Source organism: Neophocaena asiaeorientalis, unplaced genomic scaffold, assembly GCF_003031525.2.
Source record: "Neophocaena asiaeorientalis asiaeorientalis breed wild unplaced genomic scaffold, Neophocaena_asiaeorientalis_V1.1 scaffold173, whole genome shotgun sequence".
NCBI classification, from domain to species: Eukaryota; Metazoa; Chordata; class Mammalia; order Artiodactyla; family Phocoenidae; genus Neophocaena; species Neophocaena asiaeorientalis.
The window spans coordinates 239,051-261,928 of record NW_020174289.1 but is presented as its reverse complement, the minus strand read 5'-3'; the positions used below and the strand labels follow the sequence as shown (position 1 = coordinate 261,928).

At 38.2% G+C, this 22,878-nt stretch overlaps 1 protein-coding gene across 1 annotated transcript in view; it reads left to right on the top strand.

Annotated features, from left to right (window-relative positions):
• HPSE (heparanase) overlaps nt 1–22,878 on the top strand; it is a 33,588-nt gene that overhangs the window by 7,666 nt on the left and 3,044 nt on the right. Inside the window, exons 2-11 of the mRNA XM_024755893.1 lie at nt 3,574–3,719; nt 5,466–5,591; nt 10,261–10,434; nt 12,508–12,676; nt 12,993–13,040; nt 13,552–13,645; nt 14,090–14,196; nt 15,318–15,432; nt 18,288–18,406; nt 19,582–19,728. Coding sequence (XP_024611661.1) covers nt 3,574–3,719; nt 5,466–5,591; nt 10,261–10,434; nt 12,508–12,676; nt 12,993–13,040; nt 13,552–13,645; nt 14,090–14,196; nt 15,318–15,432; nt 18,288–18,406; nt 19,582–19,728 — 1,245 coding nt within the window. The remainder of the gene's footprint in view (nt 1–3,573; nt 3,720–5,465; nt 5,592–10,260; nt 10,435–12,507; nt 12,677–12,992; nt 13,041–13,551; nt 13,646–14,089; nt 14,197–15,317; nt 15,433–18,287; nt 18,407–19,581; nt 19,729–22,878) is intronic.

The window sequence follows — 22,878 nt, the reverse complement described above, 5'->3', positions numbered from 1 at the left end:
AATTTCAGAGAGTGGTGAACGCTGTGAAGAACATAAAGGCAGGGTAATGTGGTCGAGAGTGACCCGAGGTGGTACAGTCATGCCTTCTGGGAATCAGGCTCTGATCCTCAGGCATCTGAGCAAGGTCGTGCACAGACGCACATCTTGTGATACCACAGCTTCTTCCTGCTGCTCACTTACCCTTCCTTTCCCAGACAGCGCCAGTCTCTCCTGTCTCAATTACTTACAGATACCAGTTACACAAATCTAAATGAGCTTCCTCTATCATCAAACACAATCAAAATCAAAATCGAGGACCAGAATCGGTGCCTGGACAAAAGCAGTGGAACAGGGCCAGCCCAGAGTGACTCTGAGAAAGTTCCTTGTGTCAGTTTTAGGGCCACATCTCTGCACCTGTGGGCTAGGGATTCACTAGTCACTGACTTCTAGACTGAGGACTCTCCATTCTACACCTTGCCTTTATGTGTCTTCTGAGCTCCAGGCACACATGGCCAAGGGCCTAATGGCAATGTTTTTTGGCTTTTACTGGCATCTCAAATTCTACAGCACTGTGCCCTGCCCCCATCTTCCTCCCTATCTCCAGTCTATCACCTATTCTTCACCTCAGTAAATGATATTACCATCTTCCAGATGCTTCCCAGGGGTGATCTTGGACTCTTCTCCAACATCCAGTTAAACACCAAATCTAGTATTTCTGTCTCCACATGTATCTTGAATTTATCCCTCTCTTCATCCCCACTGTTTTTACCTTACCTCAGCCCATCACTTTCTGTCTACATTAATGTGACCACAGTCTTGGTCTTTCTATTCAGTTATTTACACTGAAGCCTGAGATTCTCTTCTAAAATAAAAGTCTGGTGCGGGCACTCCACTGCTTTAAATCCTTCCATGGCTCCCCACTGCCTTGATATAAAATTGGAACTCCTGGACATGGTGGCTTACAAGCTCTCCACGATATGGTCCTGCTTGCCTCTCCAGTCTATCTTCTCCCAGCACCTTACTGTCCCCAATCTCTAGGCTCTCGCCACACCTGTCAGCTCTTCGGTGGTGCCATATTCCCTTCTTCTACCTCTGTTGTTTGCACAGACTTTTCCCTAGACCTGGAACACTTTCTTCAATCCCACCTCACTATCTTCAATCTGGATAAAATTTTTTCCTTTTGAACATCTAACAGTGAAGACGCTTGCCCCTGGAAAACCTCTAACCACCTCCTACCTCTAGGACAAAGTCTGGGTTAAGATCCCCTTTGTATGTTCTGATAGCATTGTTTTGGAATTGCCTATTTACTTATTCATATATATATATATATATATTTATGAGAACAGCATCTCCCTGTGGCTTTTTTGCCATTGTAGCCCCAGCAACTAACATAATGCCTGACACAGAGTGCGCCTACAATGAATACTTATTGAATAAATTAATGGATGACTATGTCTCCTTTAAGTAACTCTTGTTTTTTTCACCTATTCTTAAAAAGACAGAAACACACACACACACAGAGTCACCTTGTATGAATTAAAATATTATGTGCTTATTGGGCTTCCCTGGTGGCGCAATGGTTGAGAGTCTGCCTGCTGATGCAGGGGATGCGGGTTCGTGCCCCAGTCCGGGATAAAAAAAAAAAAAAAAAAAAAAAAAAATTATGTGTTTATAGAAAATGTGAAAAATACATAAAAGCAATAAGAAAGAGTCTACCATCCATTTCACCACATACTTATGACTTCTGCTATCTCCTTCTCTATATATATTATTTTCATTGTTGAAATCACACTATGTCTACAGGTTGTTCCTTTAATAGTAAAAGTTGTGGTTATTTAAAGTGCAGAGTTCCCTGGCATTAAGTGTGTTCACATTGTTGTGCAGCCATCACCACCAGCCATCTTAGAACTTTTTCATCTTTCCAAACTGAAACTCTGTACCCATTAAACAATAATGTGCTATTCCCCCTTCCTACAGTTTATTTATTTATTCTTTTGGCCATGCCTTGAGGCATATGGGATCTTAGTGCCCCGACCAGGGATTGAACCCGTGCCCCCTGCATTGGAATCTTAACCACTGAATCACCAGGGAAGTCCCTACAGTTTAGTTTTATTTGGGTTCATAGCATAGTGGAAATGGCTTTCTTCTGAATCCTTACTCAGTACAAGCGAACATTCCCATTTATCTTCAAGAGGTTCTGAGGATTTCCTGGCAGATGCCATCCTTCCCAGAGTTCTTTGGTGCTGTCAGGTATTTCAGTCAATTCCATGTTGATAACATCCCTGAAGTCTCACTTTGTGCTACGTCTCCTCATGCCAGGACCCACAATAGGTTCAGGGGCCCTCGAAAATGTTTTAATATATAATGTTAACATATTTGTCTTTCCATGAATATCATCACAAAATATAATTTAAAAAATTTTTTTATGGTGGAAGAGGTTCATGAAGGCAAAAGTGCCTAGGTAGTACTGTAAATGCTTTCATGTTACAAACAAAAAAAATGGTGAGGAGGAATCGCTGAAGTTTTTAACGTAAGACACTTATCCTTTGGTCAATTTCCACCTTTTAATTTCTCTTTCCTAAGCAAAAATAAAGAAATCTTACAGAAATTTTACATAGCACTATATATAGTTAAAGCAGGAGCATGCATTGAAATTTTAAATTTTAGGTCCTGTCTTCAGTTCCTAAGATGTCAAGAAATACTGTCAATTAGATAGTCCTCCTGGCATGATTTTCCAATTTGAAATAAGCCCAAATGTAAACTAATTAACTGGGCCATTTTGAGAACACACAGCATTGGTTCCATGTGTTTTAAGAGCTTTCCAGAGAGCACTGAAGCCAGGATCACATATGTGAGGCTTCAGAAATACATGGCAAGTGTCCCTGTTACCTGGGTCTTCTGTTTTTTTAGTTTTGTTCACTTAAATATTCATGACATCTTCATCTCTCTGAGAGAAGGAATTATAAATCATTCTAATTCCATTCTATAGCATTCTGTACCATTCTGAGTGCATAATAGGCACCTATCAGGAGCATTTTGGGCTTGATGACATACGTATTTAGAATTGCTTGAATTGGAAGTGTCCTAGGTGGGTAGGAATTAGAATCTTACATCATTCTAAGTCATTTGACTTAAATTTAAAAGGAAGGTCTTCCTTGGGGTGGAGGTGGGGCTTGGTTAAGGAGATGAAGAGGACTCCCAATCATTTATGAACTTCTCTGGGAACATAAATTTTTGAAGACAATCTATTTTTCAAAGAAACAGAGTCATCTTTCCACTCTCTCACCTCTTTTCCTCCATGAATCACAAAAGGTTATGAATTTTTTGAAAGTACTGAACATTATCCTGCTTGTCAAGTTGAAATATAAGCTCTTGCCCGAGTCAGAGCTCCAAGTTTTCTCAGGTGCCTAGAAGAGCAGTCTTGCAATTAGGAAGATTCCGATTGAGACGATGTCTCTGTTAGAGCGATATTTCTCCCTCCAGGGCCTGTACAGCTATTAGGAAATGGGTCCACCAAGAGAGAAGGGAGTAAATCTGTTTGACTGCATTGTCTTGGAAAAAATAATTTTAATTTCTTGCTTGTCTTTATAACAGTTCTTCAAAGCTTCGTACTTTGGCCAGAGGTTTGTCTCCCGCATACCTGAGATTTGGTGGCACGAAGACGGACTTTCTCATTTTTGATCCCAAGAAGGAACCAACCTTTGAAGAGAGAAGTTACTGGCAATCTCAAGTCAACCAGGGTGAAACTTTAAAGATTAACCATATATCTGAGTTAACTTGATAACTTGAGTCACTCGTGGGCATTCTCAGAGGAGAGCTATTGCTCACATCTAACAATTAATAAGAGATGAAGGGCTCCCAGTGGACCCGTGGAGGCACCTATACAAAAGGAGGAAGCGGTGGGCAGGTTTCCTCCTCCTGATGTTTTCATGAATGTGAGACATTGGGGCAGCGGGGATGGTGTGCTGGACACAACATTGGGGCAGGGGAGAGTTAATTGTGGTGTAAACAGAACAATGATTGTAGCTAAAAGGACAGAGCTGCCTAGAGGAACCTGTGGGTAGAAATGCACCAAGACAAAAAGAGTATTTCCTGCTCAAGACACAGCACTGATCAAAACCCATTTATTCCAAAAAATGTGGATGAAAGGTGTAATAAGGGGACATGGAGATATGCTCTGCTTCTAAGAATGGATTTCAAGACTTGATTTGTTGGGCAGTGGTTCTCAAACTTTATTGACTAGACATAATCACCTGGGGTGAGTTTGAATATTTGGATTCTTGGGCTCCAAACTTAGGTTACAAGTTGAGCAGGCTCCTCAGGTGATTCTGATATTGGGAGTCTGTGGGCTTCATCTGAGAAACATCCTGGGGCGCCACGAGGATTTGCCCTGTGTCTTTCATAAGTGCTATACAGACATCAAATGGAAGCTAAATCATTATCTTAACAGTTATTAAAGAACCATGTACATCATTGAATTACAATAGTGAATTATGATATATAAATGAACAATATTTTATTGTTTTATATATTACATATTTCCTTCTGTTTATTTTCTGCAGTTAGGAAGTGTTTAGAACCATTAATAACTGTGCCAATTGATAGAATAGTGATTAGAAAAAAAGAAAAACGCAGGAGAGTTTTCTTAGTGTAACAGGTTGGAATATATTTAGACCTGGCCCTTTCTCACCAGTCATATGCATTCAAAAGGTCCCATAAATTTAGATAGGAAAGTGTCCTTTGCTCATCAATTTTCTTCATCCTGTAGGGAGGGGGGATCACTGGGGTTATCCAAGTGCTTCAGAAACATCCTTTGTGAGCACAGGGGTAGATGAGGCACCCGCTGTCAGAGAGCCAGAATGTGCAGCTTCCCAGAAAGGAAGTCACTGGGGGGTCAGCCAGTCCTGACAGCCGCCCCCAGCAGCCCTGCTGCCTTGTGATAAGGAAGCACAGTCTGCCTGATAGGATAGTGGTGGATTTTCCAAGTACACATGTTGTGGTCTCAGGAGCTTTGATGATACCAAATTTGAAGGAATAAAAGTCAACATTTCCTGTCCTACCATTTGGCAAGAGGAAATCACCATAAAGCAGATATAGTCCATGTAAAACAAATTTCTATGTATGTTGAAAGTGAACCTTAAGAGAACAGAACTGTGTTTTTTTCCGGTGGGTTCTCTAGTAATTTCAGGTTTCTGAGGAGACCTTCTGAATTGTTAAATAACTTGAAGTTATGTCCAATGTATCTATGTCCAGTATATGTCCAGTGTTTCTTCAGAAACCTGCCCTTTGGCTGTTTTTTTGTGGTAATTGATTAGCCAGCAAATTTGACATGTATAGCAGAATATATCCTTCTCTGATGTTACACTTAACAACCAGAAACTCAATTGTCCTGCTTTAGTCACATAAATAGCTAACTAAATAAGTGTATGGGATTTCAACCGTGTCATTGTGAAAATAGATCTCTAAATTTTTTACTCCATTTGCAGATATTTGCGAATCTGGATCCGTCCCTTCTGATGTGGAGAGGAGGTTGAAGTTGGAATGGCCCTTCCAGGAGCAATTGCTACTCAGAGAACAGTATCAGAAAAAGTTCAAGAACAGTACCTACTCAAGTAAGAAATGAAAGGTATCCTGCAAGTGTCCCAGCCCCCAAAATATTTGGATGGCTTGAACTTGGGCTTGAATCTAATAAGCCCTATAGCAGTTGCGTAAAGCTGCATAATCCTCAAATGTTAGCAAGAGTTAATGGGCAATCTTCAACCTCAAACTTCTGTTTTTTACTTTTCTTCTCCTGACTTTGCCTACTAGCCACGGAGTGAAATATAGAATCATTCATTCACAAGCTAATAATGACCTTTACTGCTCTGAAGAACTGGGAAGTCAAGGAAGACATGGATATACTCCTTGTGTAAAAGTAAAATATAAAAGTGTGAAGAGTAAAACGTGAAACCATTCACACCTCATTGTGCATTCTGTTTCCCCTCCAAGAAGCAGCCACTGCCCTGCCAGTGATGTGTTGTGTATCACTGGCAGGGCAGCTTTCTCATTTTCTTTCCTCTGTGGGTTTGAAAACACAGGACTAGCTCAACTAACAAGGAATTTATTTCCATTCATGGAAACACTTTTCCAGTGTTTAAATGGGATGATGTCATGCAGGGCTTTACCACAAACAACTGAAACAAGCAATCCTTATCTAACTATGAAATATATTTTTATCCAAAAGTTGATGTTTTATACCCAGCTAAGGGATGATGTTGCCCCAGATCTCAGTTAAGAAAATAACCTGCTTAGATACGCTACAACTGTCTTCTTTTGGCTTTTGAAAAATAAATGATCTTGAAGTTAGTTTGGGTTAGTCAACATTTCTAAGAGTACATTATTGACAGTAAATTATTTCTTTGTAAGATTTTACTATACACTACCTAGATTCCAGTGTGTACAATGGATTTTTTATTTTTATATTTTTTATTTATAAGGTAAGGGAAAAAGTAACACATAAGAAATCAGAAAATAGGTTATATGCTAAGAGAAAATGTGGTCCTCTAAATTAATTTTTGCATTTTAAAGCAGAGGGCAGAGGGGAGCTATGCTAACGGTTTAATAACATGATCTATGGTTGAACAGAATTTGGCAGGACAGAGCCTTCTCAGATCCCATTAAAGGGATAACAGAAGTCCAAGAGACCCACAGCAGGAAGGCCTTATTTGTAATTAATCATCTGAAATAGGCCTGCTAGGAGAAGACCCTATGGTATTAGGTAATCTATAGCTTTATACTTTTTTTCTTGGTCGTCTTAAACATATGCCAATTTACCTTAATTTTAAAAAATTAATTATTTATTTTTGGCTGTGTTGGATCTTTGTTGCTGTGCGTGGGCTTTCCTCAGTTGCGGCGAGCTGGGCTACTCTTCGTTGCAGTGGCAGGCTTCTCTTTGTGGTGGCTTCTTTTGTTGTGGAGCACGGGCTCTAGGCACGTGGGCTTCAGTAGTTGTGGCTCATGGGCTTAGTTGCTCTGTGGCATGTGGGATCTTCCCAGACCAGGGCTTGAACCCGTGTCTCCTGCATTGGCAGGCAGATTCTTAACCACTGCACCACCAGGGAAGTCCTAAATTTTTCTTTAAAAATGTTTGCTACCTCACATGATCTTTTTGGAACCAAGATGGTAGGTTTTCAATACCTTTTTCCTGCCTTTGGGATTGGGGCCTTCATAGCTTCTGCACCAGGGGAAAGCCCTTCTTTTACTAACTATGTAGCTGGGTCAGTATAATTCCAGCCACCCTAGTGGCAATGCTAAAATGTATAACAAATACAGATAGTTAATTTGTATTTGGAAATATTTGACTTCTGATTTGAAATTTTCTATTTTAATCTGCATGTATTAGAAACATATAGATAGAAATCTATGGGACTTCCCTGGCGGTCCAGTGGTTAAGACTTCGCCTTCCAGTGCAGCGGGTATGGGTTTGATCCCTGGTTGGAGAGCTAAGATCCCACATGCCTCATGGCCAAAAAACCAAAACGTAAAACAGAAGCAATATTGTAACAAATTCAATAAGGACTTTAAAAGTGGTCCACATTAAAAAAGTCTTAAAAAAAATAAACCTACTGCGTTTGGTCTGGGCACCAGCTCATTTATAAGGTTATCTGAGAAGCCAATAGGTGTCTCTACACATGGCTCTGCATCCGTGGCTAAGGTTGGTAATGCCTGAGTAACATCGTATGATGCGACATCATACGATGGAAGAGATAGCAAAAGTCTATTGTGTTAATTGCTTAATGGCCTGCACCTTTAAAACAGGTGTCCTAGAAGATATAGGTGAATTTTCTAATTACAGGACCCATTGGATGGTATGTTTCACTTAAGTAGAAAATGACAAAAACATTTGACATGAGAATATGGATTCACACTGTAAACCTGTCTGGGCAGGAAAAGGAAGCAATGTTACAGGTATAATGTTGAGTGCGACTACAGAAAGGAGGACTCCCTTATTAAAATAATAATATTTAATAAGCTAATCCTTTTTTCTCCTTCTTCTCCACCTTTCTTCCTCATCATCCCACTCCCACACTGGATGCTGGACACATTTATGTAAACAAAAATGGTATAATAGTCAGTGCCAATGTATAATGTGTCATTTAGATTGTCTTCATTCCAGGGGTCTTTCCACCCTTTCATACGGTAAGAGATAAGAGATTGGATAATGACTGGGAATTGGATAATTATCTGTGAGTTTTATTATTTTGAGGAGGGAATAGGCTGGGTGGGTTTTATTTTTAAGAGTGGATTTTAACTCAGTAATATACAGCCCTTATTCTAGGAGATGTTACTGTTACAGAGGGCATATAATAGAATTTCAAGCTACTTAAATTCAAAGTGTTTTTGGAAAAATGTGGAAATAGAGGAAGAGTAAGGAATGAGCTGAATAAATACTCAAAAATGAAAACATTCTATGTTTCTTGAAAATGCCATAATCCTTGTAGAAGGTCTAGGCAATAATAGTGCTTTATATCTGTAAGAGTTTTATGGCTTACAAAGGGTTTTCACATGTGCTATTTCAGCTTGGTTTTGTGAGGTAGATGGCTGATGGTACTAGTTCCAGGATTGTAGATCTGTAGCCAGGGCTCATGCAGGTAAAGGGATCACTCCTGATCATTCAGTCTATAAGTGGGATAGTGAGGCTGGGAGCTCAGATCTATGACTCCTGATTTAGGACACTTTCTACAACATGATTAGCAGTATATGTCTAAAAGATAACTGTGACTAGGACAGTCACAGGGCCTTTATTACAGGCTCTATTACTGTGGCACTGTCACCAAATAGCTATGTGATATTGGGCAAAGCATTTTATTTCTTTGGGTGTCAGTTTCCTAATAGAAAAATGAGGGCGGAGGTTTGGGGAGGACTCCATAATCCCAAAGTCCCATGCTGTCCTCCACTGTGGCCCTAAGATCCCAGGAACAGGCTAGGACTCAGAGAGCTTTTCAGACCCCAATGTCTGTAACACCTTAATGATAGGCAGCAGGTTTGTGGAAGTGGGTGACACAGCAAATATCAAAAACACCTAAAATAGCTTGCTAGTGTTGTTACCGCCCCTCAGCCGTTATGTGCAGTATTAAACCTAGGGTTTCACTGCTCTGGTAATCCAAGTAGTTCAGGCTGAAGACTTAGAAACAGAGCCACGTTGAAGGAGAGAGGGTGTAAGTTTGCCAGATAGATAGAGATTTTTTTTTTAAACTAGGGAAGTGAATTTCTATTTAATAGATAACTCTAAATATACATTAAGATCACCAGATCTATGCAGGTAATAACTGATTTAAACACTCAAAAATACTTTCTGCCACTCTCAAAAAGAGATTATAGGCTAGCTAATGGTTAAAAAGCTGAGTTCAAAAGTTGCAAAGCTTTAATAACTCCTTAGTGGCTCAATTTTTTTCATAGCACATCTAGCCCAAAAGAAATACCTGAGAGTTTCGATTAAGCTGTTAGGTCCGAACAACCTAATAGTAACAGTTCTCATCATGTCCAACAGATGTTGATGCATTCCCTTGCAAATTTAAAAGATCCTGCAGTGCCCCTGTGAGTAAGGTTGCCTGGTCAAATTTTAATTTCAAATAAACAATAATTTCTTTGCTGTATTTCTCAAATAATGCACATGACATACACTAAAAATTATTCATTATTTATCTGAAGTTCAAATTTAGCTAGATGTCCTGTATTTTTATTTGCTAAACCATACCAGTGAATTCACTCCCCAGAGTGCCTTGGTGCAGAGTTTGGAAACCACAGCCCTAGGCCAATTTTTTTATTTTGAATTAATAAATTATATACATGAATTTTTCAAAAACTTAAAAAAAATGTAATCAAAGTTACCAAGTTATTTTGTGACTGAGTTTATGAGTGGAGATATTTAGATTATGAAGAGTGGGGTTTGTGTTGACTAATGAAAATCTGGCCTGTACGTGTTGAGCCCTGAGCCATACACTGCAGTTTCCCCAGTTCACCTGAGGTCACTTGAACAAAACCCGAGTGCCAGACCAAAGCCTCTGGTACCTTCCATATGACTTGATTCAACAGCTGAAGCAAATAAAGTAATATATATATATTTTTTTTAATTTGCCAGTCCAATTTTGTTGACGCATTCATAATTATAAGCACTCATTGGAATTCCTTCCATTTAACAACAGAAATAGCAATTCATTATGAGGAACAAATCTGGAGGCCTTCATCACTTCGGCACTCTGGTGCTGACCTAACCACGAAATGGCAACATTTTTCTTTTAGGAAGCTCAGTGGATATGCTGTATACTTTTGCCAGTTGCTCAGGACTGGACCTGATCTTTGGTCTAAATGCATTACTACGAACTGCAGATTTGCACTGGAACAGTTCCAATGCTCAGTTACTCCTGGACTACTGCTCTTCCAAGAGTTATAACATTTCTTGGGAACTAGGCAATGGTAAGTGCTCCCCTGCCCCTGCCCGGGGAACATTTCAATAATAAGAAGATTCCCCCACTTTGGCATTATTTGTTCCTATCTATGACCTTCTTTTTAATAATAGCAAACATGCTTTTTGCCTTGGAATATTTGTGTAAGTGCTCTGTGGTGTGAGTTTGGAATTACTTGTGGCAGAAAACTCCTTATGTATCCCAGAACCTATCGTTAATCCCAGTTTATGTTACATTTGAGCACTTCCACAGCTCCCTGGTTCCCCTGAGATCTTCAGGGTCACCTAGACCTCTTATGCTTGGCAGGTTGGACTCAAGCAGTTTGCTTTTACCTTTCCATTCCTTCCTCTGTTCTCAACTTGTCAATCTCAGCAACACCATCCCAACACTCATAATGGGTTCAAGCTAGAAGTTCTGGTACAGAGTCTTACCTGGGTCAAGCTCTTGATTGTCTCCTTTGTCATTCTTTTATTGTAAGGAACTTATAAACTGTAACTAAAGTGCTAGTGATTAGCCACATTCATTCAAACATATTTACAATGCTTTGTTCACACATCAGCCGATGGAACTGAAGATAAAATGGGAAATGAGGTATAGTAATATGATGAGCACATACTATATTCCAGGCACTGTTCTGAGCATTTAATAAGTATTAGCTTATTTTATCTTTATAATTGCCCCGAGGTGAACACAATTATGACATTCATTTCATAGATGACAAAAGAGGCACAAAAATTTTAGCTCAATAGCTGTGTGATGCTGGGCAATTATCAGTGAGAGGAATCTTACAGGAGTTAGGATTTGAACGCAGGCAGTCTGGCTCTAGTAGGAGGTCCCTGCTCTCTTGAGACTTCTGTTCTAGAGGTAGGGAGGCAGACCAACCAGAAAGCAAGCAAAGATGTGATACATGTCTATAGTGGTATGTATTATAATAAAGTCTAGCAGCAGATTTTGGGATTGGGTTACTGAGGATAACTGGCAAGTTGAAGCACTGAAAACAGAATAAAAGGAAGGGTCAAGGCAACCATATCTTAGTTAGATGCTGAACAACTTTACTGCAGCAACTATGTGAATAATAGGTCATCTGAACCCATCCTTACCCATCTCTGTACATCTCACCTTCCCTACTTTTCTACCCTACCCATCCCCAGCTCCTGCTCTTCAGAGTAAGATAAAAGAGTGTCATCATGTGCCCCTCTTCCCCGGGCCCCATTTTGCAAAGGGAAGGTCTGGTTTCCGGGGTGAAGGAGAAGAGTAAGGTAATTTGGGAAGTAGATTGGACACTTTCCATGCCTCCCTCCCCTCCCTTCAGCTTTGCTACTTCCAGACTCACATGCACATATAATTTGCACTTATAATTCTCAGTAAGACTTTTTTTAAAATAAATTTATTTATTTACTTTTGGCTGTGTTAGGTCTTCGTTGCTCTGCGCGGGCTTTCTCTAGTTGCAGCGAGCAGGGGCTACTCTTCTTTGCGGTGCGCGGGCTTCTCATTGTGGTGGCTTCATTTGTTGCATAGTATAGGCTCTAGGCGTGCAGGTTTCAGTAGTTGTGGCTCGTGGGCTCTAGAGCGCAGGCTCAGTAGTTGTGGCGCACAGGCTTAGTTGCTCCGCGGCATGTGGGATCTTCCTGGACCAGGGCTTGAACCCGTGTCCCTGCATTGGCAGGTGTATTCTTAACCACTGCGCCACTAGGGAAGCCACTAGGGAAGCCCCTCAGGAAGACTTTTAATTACATTGTAGAAATAGGTTTTTAAATGTCTTCTCCCACACAATCTTTTTTTTAAAGTAAATTAGGTTATTAAATACTGAATACAGACTATTTCCTAAATATCCACTAGTTTAATATCCCAATTATTAATTTCCAACTGTTTTATTACCCCCAATACTTCATTTATATAACTTATATTTTTATTTTCCTGGAATATCTTCTTTATAACTGGAGATTTTACTTTCCTTGACTTTGGATTCTAAGTTTTTGTAATATGAAAAATGCTCTGTTGCTTTTATATGCTGCTTTTATGTTTGCTTTTAAATAAAAAATTTTCTAGGTAAGCAATTATTTTGCGAATTGCTGTCTTTCAGAACCTAACAGTTTCCGGAAGAAGGCTGGTATTTTCATCAATGGATTGCAGTTAGGAGAAGATTTTATGGAGTTGCATAAACTTCTAGGAAAATCTGCTTTCAAAAATGCAAAACTCTATGGTCCTGATGTTGGCCAGCCTCGAGGAAAGACTGTTAAGATGCTGAAGAGGTAAGAGCTAGAGGAAGCAGAACCACTTTTCTTAAATATAATATTTTTCTTTGGTGGAGAATCCTCAATAAACCACCTGTTATTAAACAATTTGTTGCCTGACTAGAAGGTTTACCAAAAGAGGAAACATTGACTGGCTCAGAATACCAAAGATTTGGGGGCAAATGGCACCTGTGATAAAATTTGTATCAGAATTAGGAAGTTTGTGTTGCTTTATCCTAAAGTAGTAACCAGCCTATTTCTAGGGAAGACAACTCTTGTGCATTTATTGTTCATATAAGGATTAAGTGATAACATAATAGATTTTTTTTTCTAGTTTCTTGAAGGCTGGGGGAGAAGTGATTGATTCAGTTACATGGCATCAGTAAGTATGTCTCCTACTGTTTATACTGAGAAAGTAAAGCTAGCTTTACTTATTACCTAGTTTTCAAAAAATTGTTTTCATTTAATTGCTAATTGACTTTATAGTTCCCGATAAGAAACGGTCTCAAGCAGCATTGTACTAGGATCTTAACATTAATAAAACAGAAATTTAAACTTGTTTTAAGTAACGTGGTAGTTTCTACAAGATCAAGGCACACTATCATTTAAGTTATGGAATAGATGTAGCTAATAGTAGTTAAAACTAATATGCTTGCCAAAGAATGGGTAACCCACAAATACCTGCATTTGTGACTATGTTTTCTCAAGACAGAATAAATGGTCCCCTTCCATCTTGTTCTCTCCTTAGTAGAACTTTTTTTTTTTTTTTTTTTTTTTTTTTTTAATAGCACAGGGGTGGGAAGAAGTAGAAAGGAGGGCAAGGGCGGCCAATTAACTTAAAAGCAGAAAGTAAAGTTTGTTACTTTTTCCTGAATATTTTCTGAATAATTTAGCTACTACTTGAATGGGCGAATTGCTACCAAAGAAGATTTCCTAAACCCTGATGTACTGGACACTTTTATTTCATCTGTGCAAAAAATCTTCCAGGTAATAGTCTTCTTATTCTTTTTAATGTAAAACCAAAGTCCTTATTTTGTAGTCTAGCTAGTCCTAAATTCTACAGGTATATAAATTTACATGTTTTTCCAATTTTAGAGAGCAGGCACTAGGTCTTACTCACCTTCAGTTCCCCTTAGTGTCGGGTCTTACCCATGTATGTTGATTGGAAATTAAAAATACGTCCAATGGCCTTTTGGTAGAGTGAACTCTCATAGTCCATAAGAAAAGAATGGGATTATTTACATTCCTTCCACACCTAGTATTCCAATAAAAGGTAATTGCCCAAGACCTAAATGACCGTGAAAATATTTTTTAACTATACTGAACGGATGGATCTGGGAATGCAAGGTTTTGAATATTGAATAATCTTCAGCACCATATTTGGTCAGCTTGTTTGCAATTACTGTGGAGACTTTCCTGTTCCATACATAGGCTGTTGAGGAGACCAGACCCCACAAGAAGGTTTGGTTAGGAGAGACCAGCTCTGCGTATGGGGGTGGAGCGCCCTTGCTGTCCAACACCTTTGCTGCTGGCTTTATGTGAGTGAATTTGCACTTGTCTCAGGGACCAGATAGCATTCTCCTGTTCTTCTGTTCAGTTGAAATAACTCGTCAGACAAAAATCTGGTCAAAGACAGTTTCTGTGGCTGAGCTCCAAAGTTTGTGCCAGATTTTGCAAGAAAATGATTTACTAAAGTTGGTTGGACATCTTTAACATGTGCCCAAATTAATCACTGTATGAATGAACTGCTTTAGAAGTTTTGTTCCTTAATTATGGCCCATAAATATGTCAAGCATTCCTTTCTCTAAAGAAATACATTGTAAAAGAGTGCATCAAGAGCCTTGACTCTGAGAAGGGTTCTGAGTACATGTAGCTCTATTCATAGATTCCCAAGAAGTTTCGAGCCTGAAAGTATGAGGTCGCACCCGAGGGGCTACCAATGAATTTAAAGATTTACTAAATCACCCCCTTATCCAAGCACCACAAACTTGATTGCTTTAAAACCAACTGGTTTACTTACATTTCATAACTCAGTTAACACTCTTAGTCTATAGTTCTACATGCTCATATTGAGCTTTATTCTCTTCCTCTCCTACCCTCATTCTTATAAGCCCCAACTAGAGCACACATCCCTTATGCTTGTGGAGGCATGAGGAGGAGAGGAAAGAAAGGAGATGTGTGTTTTGCCACTGACTGAACACGGGGGGAGGAAGTGTCCATAAAAGCTTAGGGGTGATTCACTTATTTCGCATTTTAGTGCTGCTGGCCACCAGCAATCCTTTCTTCAGACCTCACATGGAAATGCGGGTGGGGAGGCGGCGGGTGGAAGTGGGAAGGGCGGGTTTGGATCCCACAGGATGGAGTATAAGTCTATAAGTGTGGGCATTTGTCAACTCTGCTTTGTAGATGTTGTCCTACCCTGATAGGGACTCCTATAGCATATTAATAGTCTTCTAGGATTTGTTATCATGCAGAAGTGTGAGAACATGTGAAGTGAAGGATAGTCTCTACTTCATCTGAATGCCTTATTGATAATACTACTTTTCTGGCTTCCTGTAAATTCCTCCCACACGGAGGAATAAATCAGGATAGTGTATAGTTAAAACTGAGTTATTTTGTTTTCCAAATCTGAAGAAAGCTTGGCCTCACTCTGTTCCAGGTGGCTGGATAAATTGGGCCTGTCGGCCAGAATGGGCATAGAAGTGGTGATGAGGCAAGTGTTCTTCGGAGCTGGAAACTACCATTTAGTGGATGAAAATTTTGAACCTTTGCCTGTAAGTGACCATTATTTTCCTATTATCGTGAGTAGGTTAGAGTATACTAAGGTCCCCCTGTATTAAACTTTTATAAATAGTCAATTCTCTCAATAAATTCAATGCTCTCAATAAGTAGCCAAACCATGGACAGATGAATTAGAAGAAACCTTAGAGATCACTCATTCTAACTTTTTTGTGTCTCAAGATATTGAGACCCAGAAATAATGTTTTTAATGTGGGTTATTTGGGGCATGTTGTGGGATTTTTTAAAAAGGAGTAATTTGAAATTTTTTGACTTCAATTTTACAAGATAAACTTGAATCGAATGTTTTGCCAAGTAAATCAAAGTTAAAATTGCCTGTAGTATCGAAAGTTTCAAAATTTTTGTCATGAAATCATAATTTATTTAACTTAAAATAAGCTAGTACCATGTATTTGTTCAAAAATATCACCATACGATTGGCTATTTTGTTAATAATCTTCAAGATATTTATGAGTAAAGTCTCATTCCCACCCTACCTCCAACTACATCTGGTACTAAATCAGGAAATATAGCCTTTCTATCTAAAAAGCCACCTGGAAGATATATATATCTAAAAGTTGGGATAGCATAGGTATAGCCTGAGAAGTATGACCTTGATTTTTATAGTCTAAAATAGCATTTGAGAATATCTATTTTCTAAGAATAATTCCTAAGGGAATTGCTTGAACATTGTAGGAAAGCTAAGAAAGTCTGCAAAAAGCACATGCCAAAATATAAGCTAGGCTTTTGTGGTTTGTAGATAGATTTCCCCCCAAAGTTGCTTTTAGTCTATAGTGGTCCAAATTCATGGAGCACACTGTTCATAACCTAAAAAAATTTTTTAGCAAAATGTCTTTGCACAAAATGGAATCTATCTTCCCCAAGTATATTATGAGTCATTTATAAAATGAGTTAAACCAAATGTGATCATTTCATTAGACAAATATCCAAAATCTACTACTGGCCCCTTCTTAAATGGACATTGAACAAGGAAGAGAAATAAACAGTTTCTTCACAATTTACTTTGAGTCCAATGCCTAGAAATTAGCCAGCTTATCCTGTCACTCTTTCTAAGTAGTCCCAGCTATTTATGATGTTATCTAAAGCTTCTCAGCCAAACATAAACTTTTGGCTTAAGAATTCTTTGTATATGTGCTAAATATACTTCCTCCTCAAGGTTCACAAGTCAGCTAGAAAAACTTGCAAGAGTAAATGGTACCTTTGACATCTGCAGAATCCCAGGGAATTCGCAAAACAGTCCTGGAAGGTGGCAAGGAAGGTATCTTAGATCCATTTTTCAAATGAGGAAGTTCAAATTGAGATGAGCTTGTGTGATTTGCTGGAGGTCACACAGCTGTCTCATTGTTACTCTAAAGAATCCTGTACAAATCCTGGCTCTGAGCCTGCTTCCTTTCTACCCCAAGTCATGGAACCATGCTACGTCTCCTTTGAAAACATTTAATTGATTCTCTTCTTGTCTTCAGTAAGAATTTTGAAGTTAAGCAGAGAAACAAAAGCTGTTTGCCTGTTGAGTCTACCTTACCCAAGCTCAAGAAGGAAGGGTTGGGGTATATATATATATTGAGTGGATTTAAAAAAAAAACAAAACTTTTTATTATGAAAATTTTCAAAGTAGAGAGAAAAGTATATGAAGCCCTAATGTTGTTTAATCCATAATTGTACCCACTCTTTACCTCCCATCTACTGGATTACTTCTAAGCAAATCTCAGGTATACCACTTTATCCATAAGTATTTCAGTATGTATCTCCTTTGTAAAAACATAACAAAATATAATTATCATACTTTAAAATATGAACAATAATTTCTCAGTATCATTAAATATTTAGTCAGTGTTTCACATTTTCCTTGTCACAAATGGTTTTTTTTTGGTTTTTTTGTTTCTTATTAGTCATCCATTTTATACACATCAGTGTATACCTGTCAATCCCAATCTCCCAATTCATCACACCACCACCCCACCCCCCAGTCACAAAAGTTTTTAATTGTTGGTTTATTCACATCAGAATCCAAACAAGGTCCATATATTGTATTTATTATATCTCTTAAGTCTGTTAATCTTTAAGTTCTCTCTCCCTCTCTTTTTTTTGTCCCTTGGAATTTATTAAGAAACCAGGTAATGTTATATAGTGTTTCCCACATTCTGGATTTTGCTAAATTTATTTCTGTGGTATCATTTACCATGTTCCTCTGTCCCCTGTATTTCCTGTAAACTGGTAGCTAGACCCAGAGGCTTGATTTTTGTGGGGTTTTTTGTTTTGCAAGAATTCTTCATAGGTGATAGTGTGTGCTTCCATCAAGAGACACATAGTGTCTGATTGTCTCTTTTCTTGACCTTGATAGCTAGTGATGGTCACTGCCTAATGCACTGCCTTATTGGGCAGGGGTTGGGGGTTTATAAGGTTTCAGAGGAAATTGTTTTAGTCTCTTAAACAGAAGTTTTATTTTTAAAACATGGCTTTGTATGTGTGTGTGTGTGTGTGTGTGTGAGTGTGTGTCTATATCTAAAAGTTTTGCTTTGAGCTTTGAATTTTTGGATGATTGACAACAAAGAATATTTAGACTGTCTCTGAGCAATGAGTTACATCCTTGAGATTTATCTCCTAGCACTCTGAATTGTGGAAGTGTAGTCTTCCAGTGATAAAAAGCAGCAAACAAGATATTGCCCTCAGATTCGTGGTGGTAATGCAGACCAAAAGATGAATCCTTTTAAAATAGTTCTAGGATAACAGTCACACTCTTTGTAGGATAACTATTTGCTTGACACTGTTTTTGTTAAAGAGTAAGTAAAGATTTATTTTTGTCCCTCCCCTCCCCAATCACTACAACTAGGATTATTGGCTCTCTCTTCTGTTCAAGAAACTGGTGGGCACCAATGTGTTAATGGCAAGTGTGAAAGGTCCAGACAGAAACAAACTTCGAGTATATCTTCATTGCACAAACATCAACCAGTAAGTGTGTAAGATGCCCTTTACCAATCAACAAGTTTTAATTAGTAAGCACACAACTTCCTACTCTAACACCCTGTTGTCTTCTATCTATACAGTGGGTCTAAGGTGTGTCATTGTTCTTCATTTCTTTTCATTCTCATAGTGATATGGTGCCAGAGTCTAGCTAAAAAAAAGAAAAAAAAAAAGGTTAAACATAGGCATTTGCAGTCCAGCAAAGATTTGTACAATGATTTAATTATCACAATCCATAATGAAAATATATCCTGAATTTAAATAAATAATGATACAAATGAAGCACATAAAACCAATTTTGTATGAATGATTAATCAATTGAATGGCTGTGAATGAATAAAATATGAATATGAACTCATATGAATGAATAATTACATGAGTATACTTATCCCTTTGCATCATATCTGATTAATAAAGAAGAAGAATTAAAATGACACCAATAACAACAATAACACTCATGTTTTCAAAAGTTTCAACCCAGTTTCTGGAGTTGAGAGGCCATAGAGACTTTTGTAGTCCAGTACTCTGGCCTTAGGTAGGAAAAATGTTCCTATGTCTGAGATTTTTCTCTTTTTAGTTTCAGTCTGTCTTTCCTAATAGAATAATATTAAAATGCTAATTCTAGCTACAAAATCTACACACTGTTTCCAGTTTCAGTGAGTGGAAACTCTGTTTCTGGGTAGTGAGCCCCATTAGGAATAAGTGGGGGAATGGTTTAGGTGGAAAGATTCTGAAAAGAGTCAGTAGATTTAATTTTCTTATTTGTTTCAGTCTTTTCATAAAGGTAGGAAAAGCCTGGGTTTATATGGTTTATATTAGGAATTCACATGAACCCTGAAAATTTCCATTTTACCATTTAACTTCCCTATGTTTGAACGCATATGGGCTGACTGGCTTCCTCACAACGCAGCCTAGCAAAGCAGCAAAGATCTCAAAGTGCTAAAGCCCAGAAAATGGCAGTGTGAACAGCAATATTTTTATCATGTTTTCAAAATAGGACCACATCAGTAGCCTAATATTATCATAAATGGAAGGATACAAAGAGGGCCCATCATCACTATAGATACTAATACTTAGTATTATCCATGACTGTATTTTTAATCAACTATTCAATTGCTTAAATTAGATAAATATTTTTATTGAGTTAATCCATTTGCTTTTAGCCCAAGGTATAAAGAAGGAGATTTAACTCTGTATGCCTTAAACCTCCATAATGTCACCAAGCGCTTGCAGTTACCACATCACTTATTTGACAAGCAAGTGGACAAATACCTCATAAAACCTTCAGGACCCAATGGCTTATTTTCCAAGTGAGTAATTTTCTTGGTTCATTTCAAACTTTCACCAAAAGTGAATTTTATTGGTGTTTGTCAGAATACCATGTGTTGATAGGGAGCAAAAAAAAAAAAAAAAACTCAACTATTTCAAGTTCTAACAATTCTTAATATTCAGGAAGTTACATATGAATACATGCTAATACAAGTGTGATTCATTCAGAGAGTCCAAAGTGGAAGAATGGGACCACAAATTAGCAGTTATCTCAGGGAAATGTTTTCATTTCAGAGCAACTTGATATATCAAGATCCACTCAATGCATTTAGATTATTTGCTCCAAAAAGACATAATTCTTGGTAACACAGTCACTAAAACAAAAATACCTATATGTAATTGCTATATAAAGGCATAGGAGTTGTTGTAAAATATTATATGGTGTGAGCTGGGTGTGAGTCTCTTATGGTATCAGAGTAGTTTTTTTATTGGTTAGAGTAAGAAAAAAGTGGTCAGAAATGTGCCTTTTAGGTGAATTAAAGTTGGTTCTAATACATTTTAGTTATAAAAGCCTGTCATTGAATATGTCTTACAAAAGCCTGTAATCCAACAGAATACCCAAGAATGACCGTAAGCCTTTAAGAGTTAGGCACACAAACATTGTAAGATTTCTGTCTAATATGTATTGGAAGGAGACTTCCCCCATGGTCCAGTGGTTAAGACTCCATGCTCCCAAATCAGGGGGTACGGGTTCAATCCCTAGTCAGGGAACTAAAAATCCCACAAGCTGTGCGGTGCAGCCAAAAAAATTAATTAATTAAAATAAAAATTCATTGTGTGTTGGAAGGGGCTCTTTCCATCATGGCTATTCTCACATTAAAGCATAAAAAATTGAGATTACAAAATTCTTACTACCTCCTCGCATCTTTGCAAATGCTCTATGAGTGATGTTTTCAGTGACAGCCTCAGAACCTGAAAAAGTACCATAAACATGCTTTCTCCAAAGTCCTATCCCCCATAGACAAGCATTATTAACACTGGGTACCATTACTTTATTTTTTCCCTATCCTTTATTTTACTATAACTGTAATCATACAACCTCTAATAGGAAAAAGTGAAGGGGAACCCACAAGTTTCCCAAAGTATCTTTCCATATATAGCCTTTGTAGACTTCTAAATGGGCTGCATGTTTTATAAAATGCCATGGTTTTCTTATTTTCCTACTGTTTAAACCTTTTTTTTCCCCTATTGTAAATAATGTATATTTGGATAACAGATACTTTTCTCTATTTGGGTTTTGACCCTTTTTGAAGTGGCTATTTTTGCATATTTCTGTCTGAGGCTGATAAGAGAAAAGCTTTTCTGAAGTCGTTGAATAATAGTTGCAGAATTAGAAGTGTTTTAAGAGGTCATTTTAGATGGGTATCTAAGGCCATTCAGCTCTGTTTGATTCCTCCTCTGTTGGATCTCGCAGCCTCTGCTGGCGACTGCTCTCTGTGGCAAGGATAAAGTGAGCCTCTAAGCCTTTCATCTGCTGCTCTTAGTTCTATTCTCTAGAACGGAGGATGGAAACTATACCTCATGCCTGTGGACAAGTGGGTTTAGAGGATTTTTTTTTTTTCTCTTTTTCTGCTGGGGAGGTTGGCATACGTTCTGTGTTAATTTTTATTTTTAATTAGTTGTCAATGTTGTAAAAATTGACAACTACTAAAGTATCTGGATTTCTAGCTTTTCTTTGAAAATAGGTGCTCTGGCAGCTCTGGGATGTTTTCCCAATTCAATGGAGTTGAACTGGGGTTGTTTACTTTAGACAGGTCATTCATCTTTCTGTGCTCCTTAGTCCCTACGTGACCCTGCTGTGTCTTAAGCCTGTCCTACTGCACTGGCACACGTAACTTCCTTGGCCCTTGAGGACATTTGAGTTTGCTACTGCTAATCTGGAACAATGCTGAATACCTCCTTTTCTCCAGAATAACTCTCAAATATTTGAAGGACAATTGGACTGTCTTCTCTCCAGGCTAAATATGCCCAATTTCTTCAATGATTCTTCTCTTCGCTATATTTACCAGACCCTGTTGCATTCTTATCACACATTTCATGCTTTATACTTGGAAAATTGGTGAAATTGTGCATAATGTTTTATTACCCTAAGTTCTCTTTGATGAGTATATATTACTTATATTTTTCCCTCTTTAAAATGTTGCAAAAACATCGCAGATAAGTTTGATGAGTGCACAGTCTGCACACTTGTTCACGCTAATGACCTCAGAGGGTTAAATAATAATCACCTTTAAAAAATTATTTTTTACTTGAGTAACTTGTATAGTTCCCATAGAAGGTCCTGCATAGTAAGTTTTTAATAAATATTTGAAGTGAATATATGTTAACATAAAAACAGTATTTTATAGTTATCTCAGATAAATTTTGCCCAGCATCGCCAATTTTGCCAAATCTGTTGCTTGCTAATTCCTTCTAGCTCTATTTATCTGAAACGTGACAAGCATGTCTTCTATTTCTTGTCATCATGTTACTGACTTAAAAATATAAAACAAGGTACTACCCTCAAAAAAAGCCCTACCTTCATTGCCCAGCCTGAGGAAATATTCTGCGTGCTTACACTCAGTATACTGATAGCATCCTTTAGCTATATTTATAGGTGATTAAACAGTATAGCCAGATGGATTATCTTGCCCATGTTTCATCATCTTAACCCAGAGCAGTATTAATTTACAATGATCAGACTTACCTTTAAACTCTGTGGCCTCTCCTAAAGCATTTCTGAGACTTTTTTGTGTACCCTTGTAATGGTCTTCAATTTCATGCAGGAGAGGTGTTACTACCACCATTTAGAGATGTTTTCAAGGGCTGTTTTTGTCTGTGGTTTCCTGATGGTGGTCATGGCATTTCCTCCCACACCCCATCCAGGAACTGCTGTGATATAGGTGCTAAGATAAAGCTTGGGTGCATGTGGGCTGAGTGTAACAGCTATGCAGGCTTATTAGCCTCCAGCACAGCCATGGTTATCTTATCACATCTTTAGGCACGGAGCCCAGAGCTGGGCATTTAACCAAGGTTAAATGGAAACCAGTTTTTCTGCTGACTGATACTTAGGATAGAGTGTGAGATCTTTAAAAATGAAAACTTTAGGGGCTTCCCTGGTGGCGCAGTCGTTGAGAGTCCGCCTGCCGATG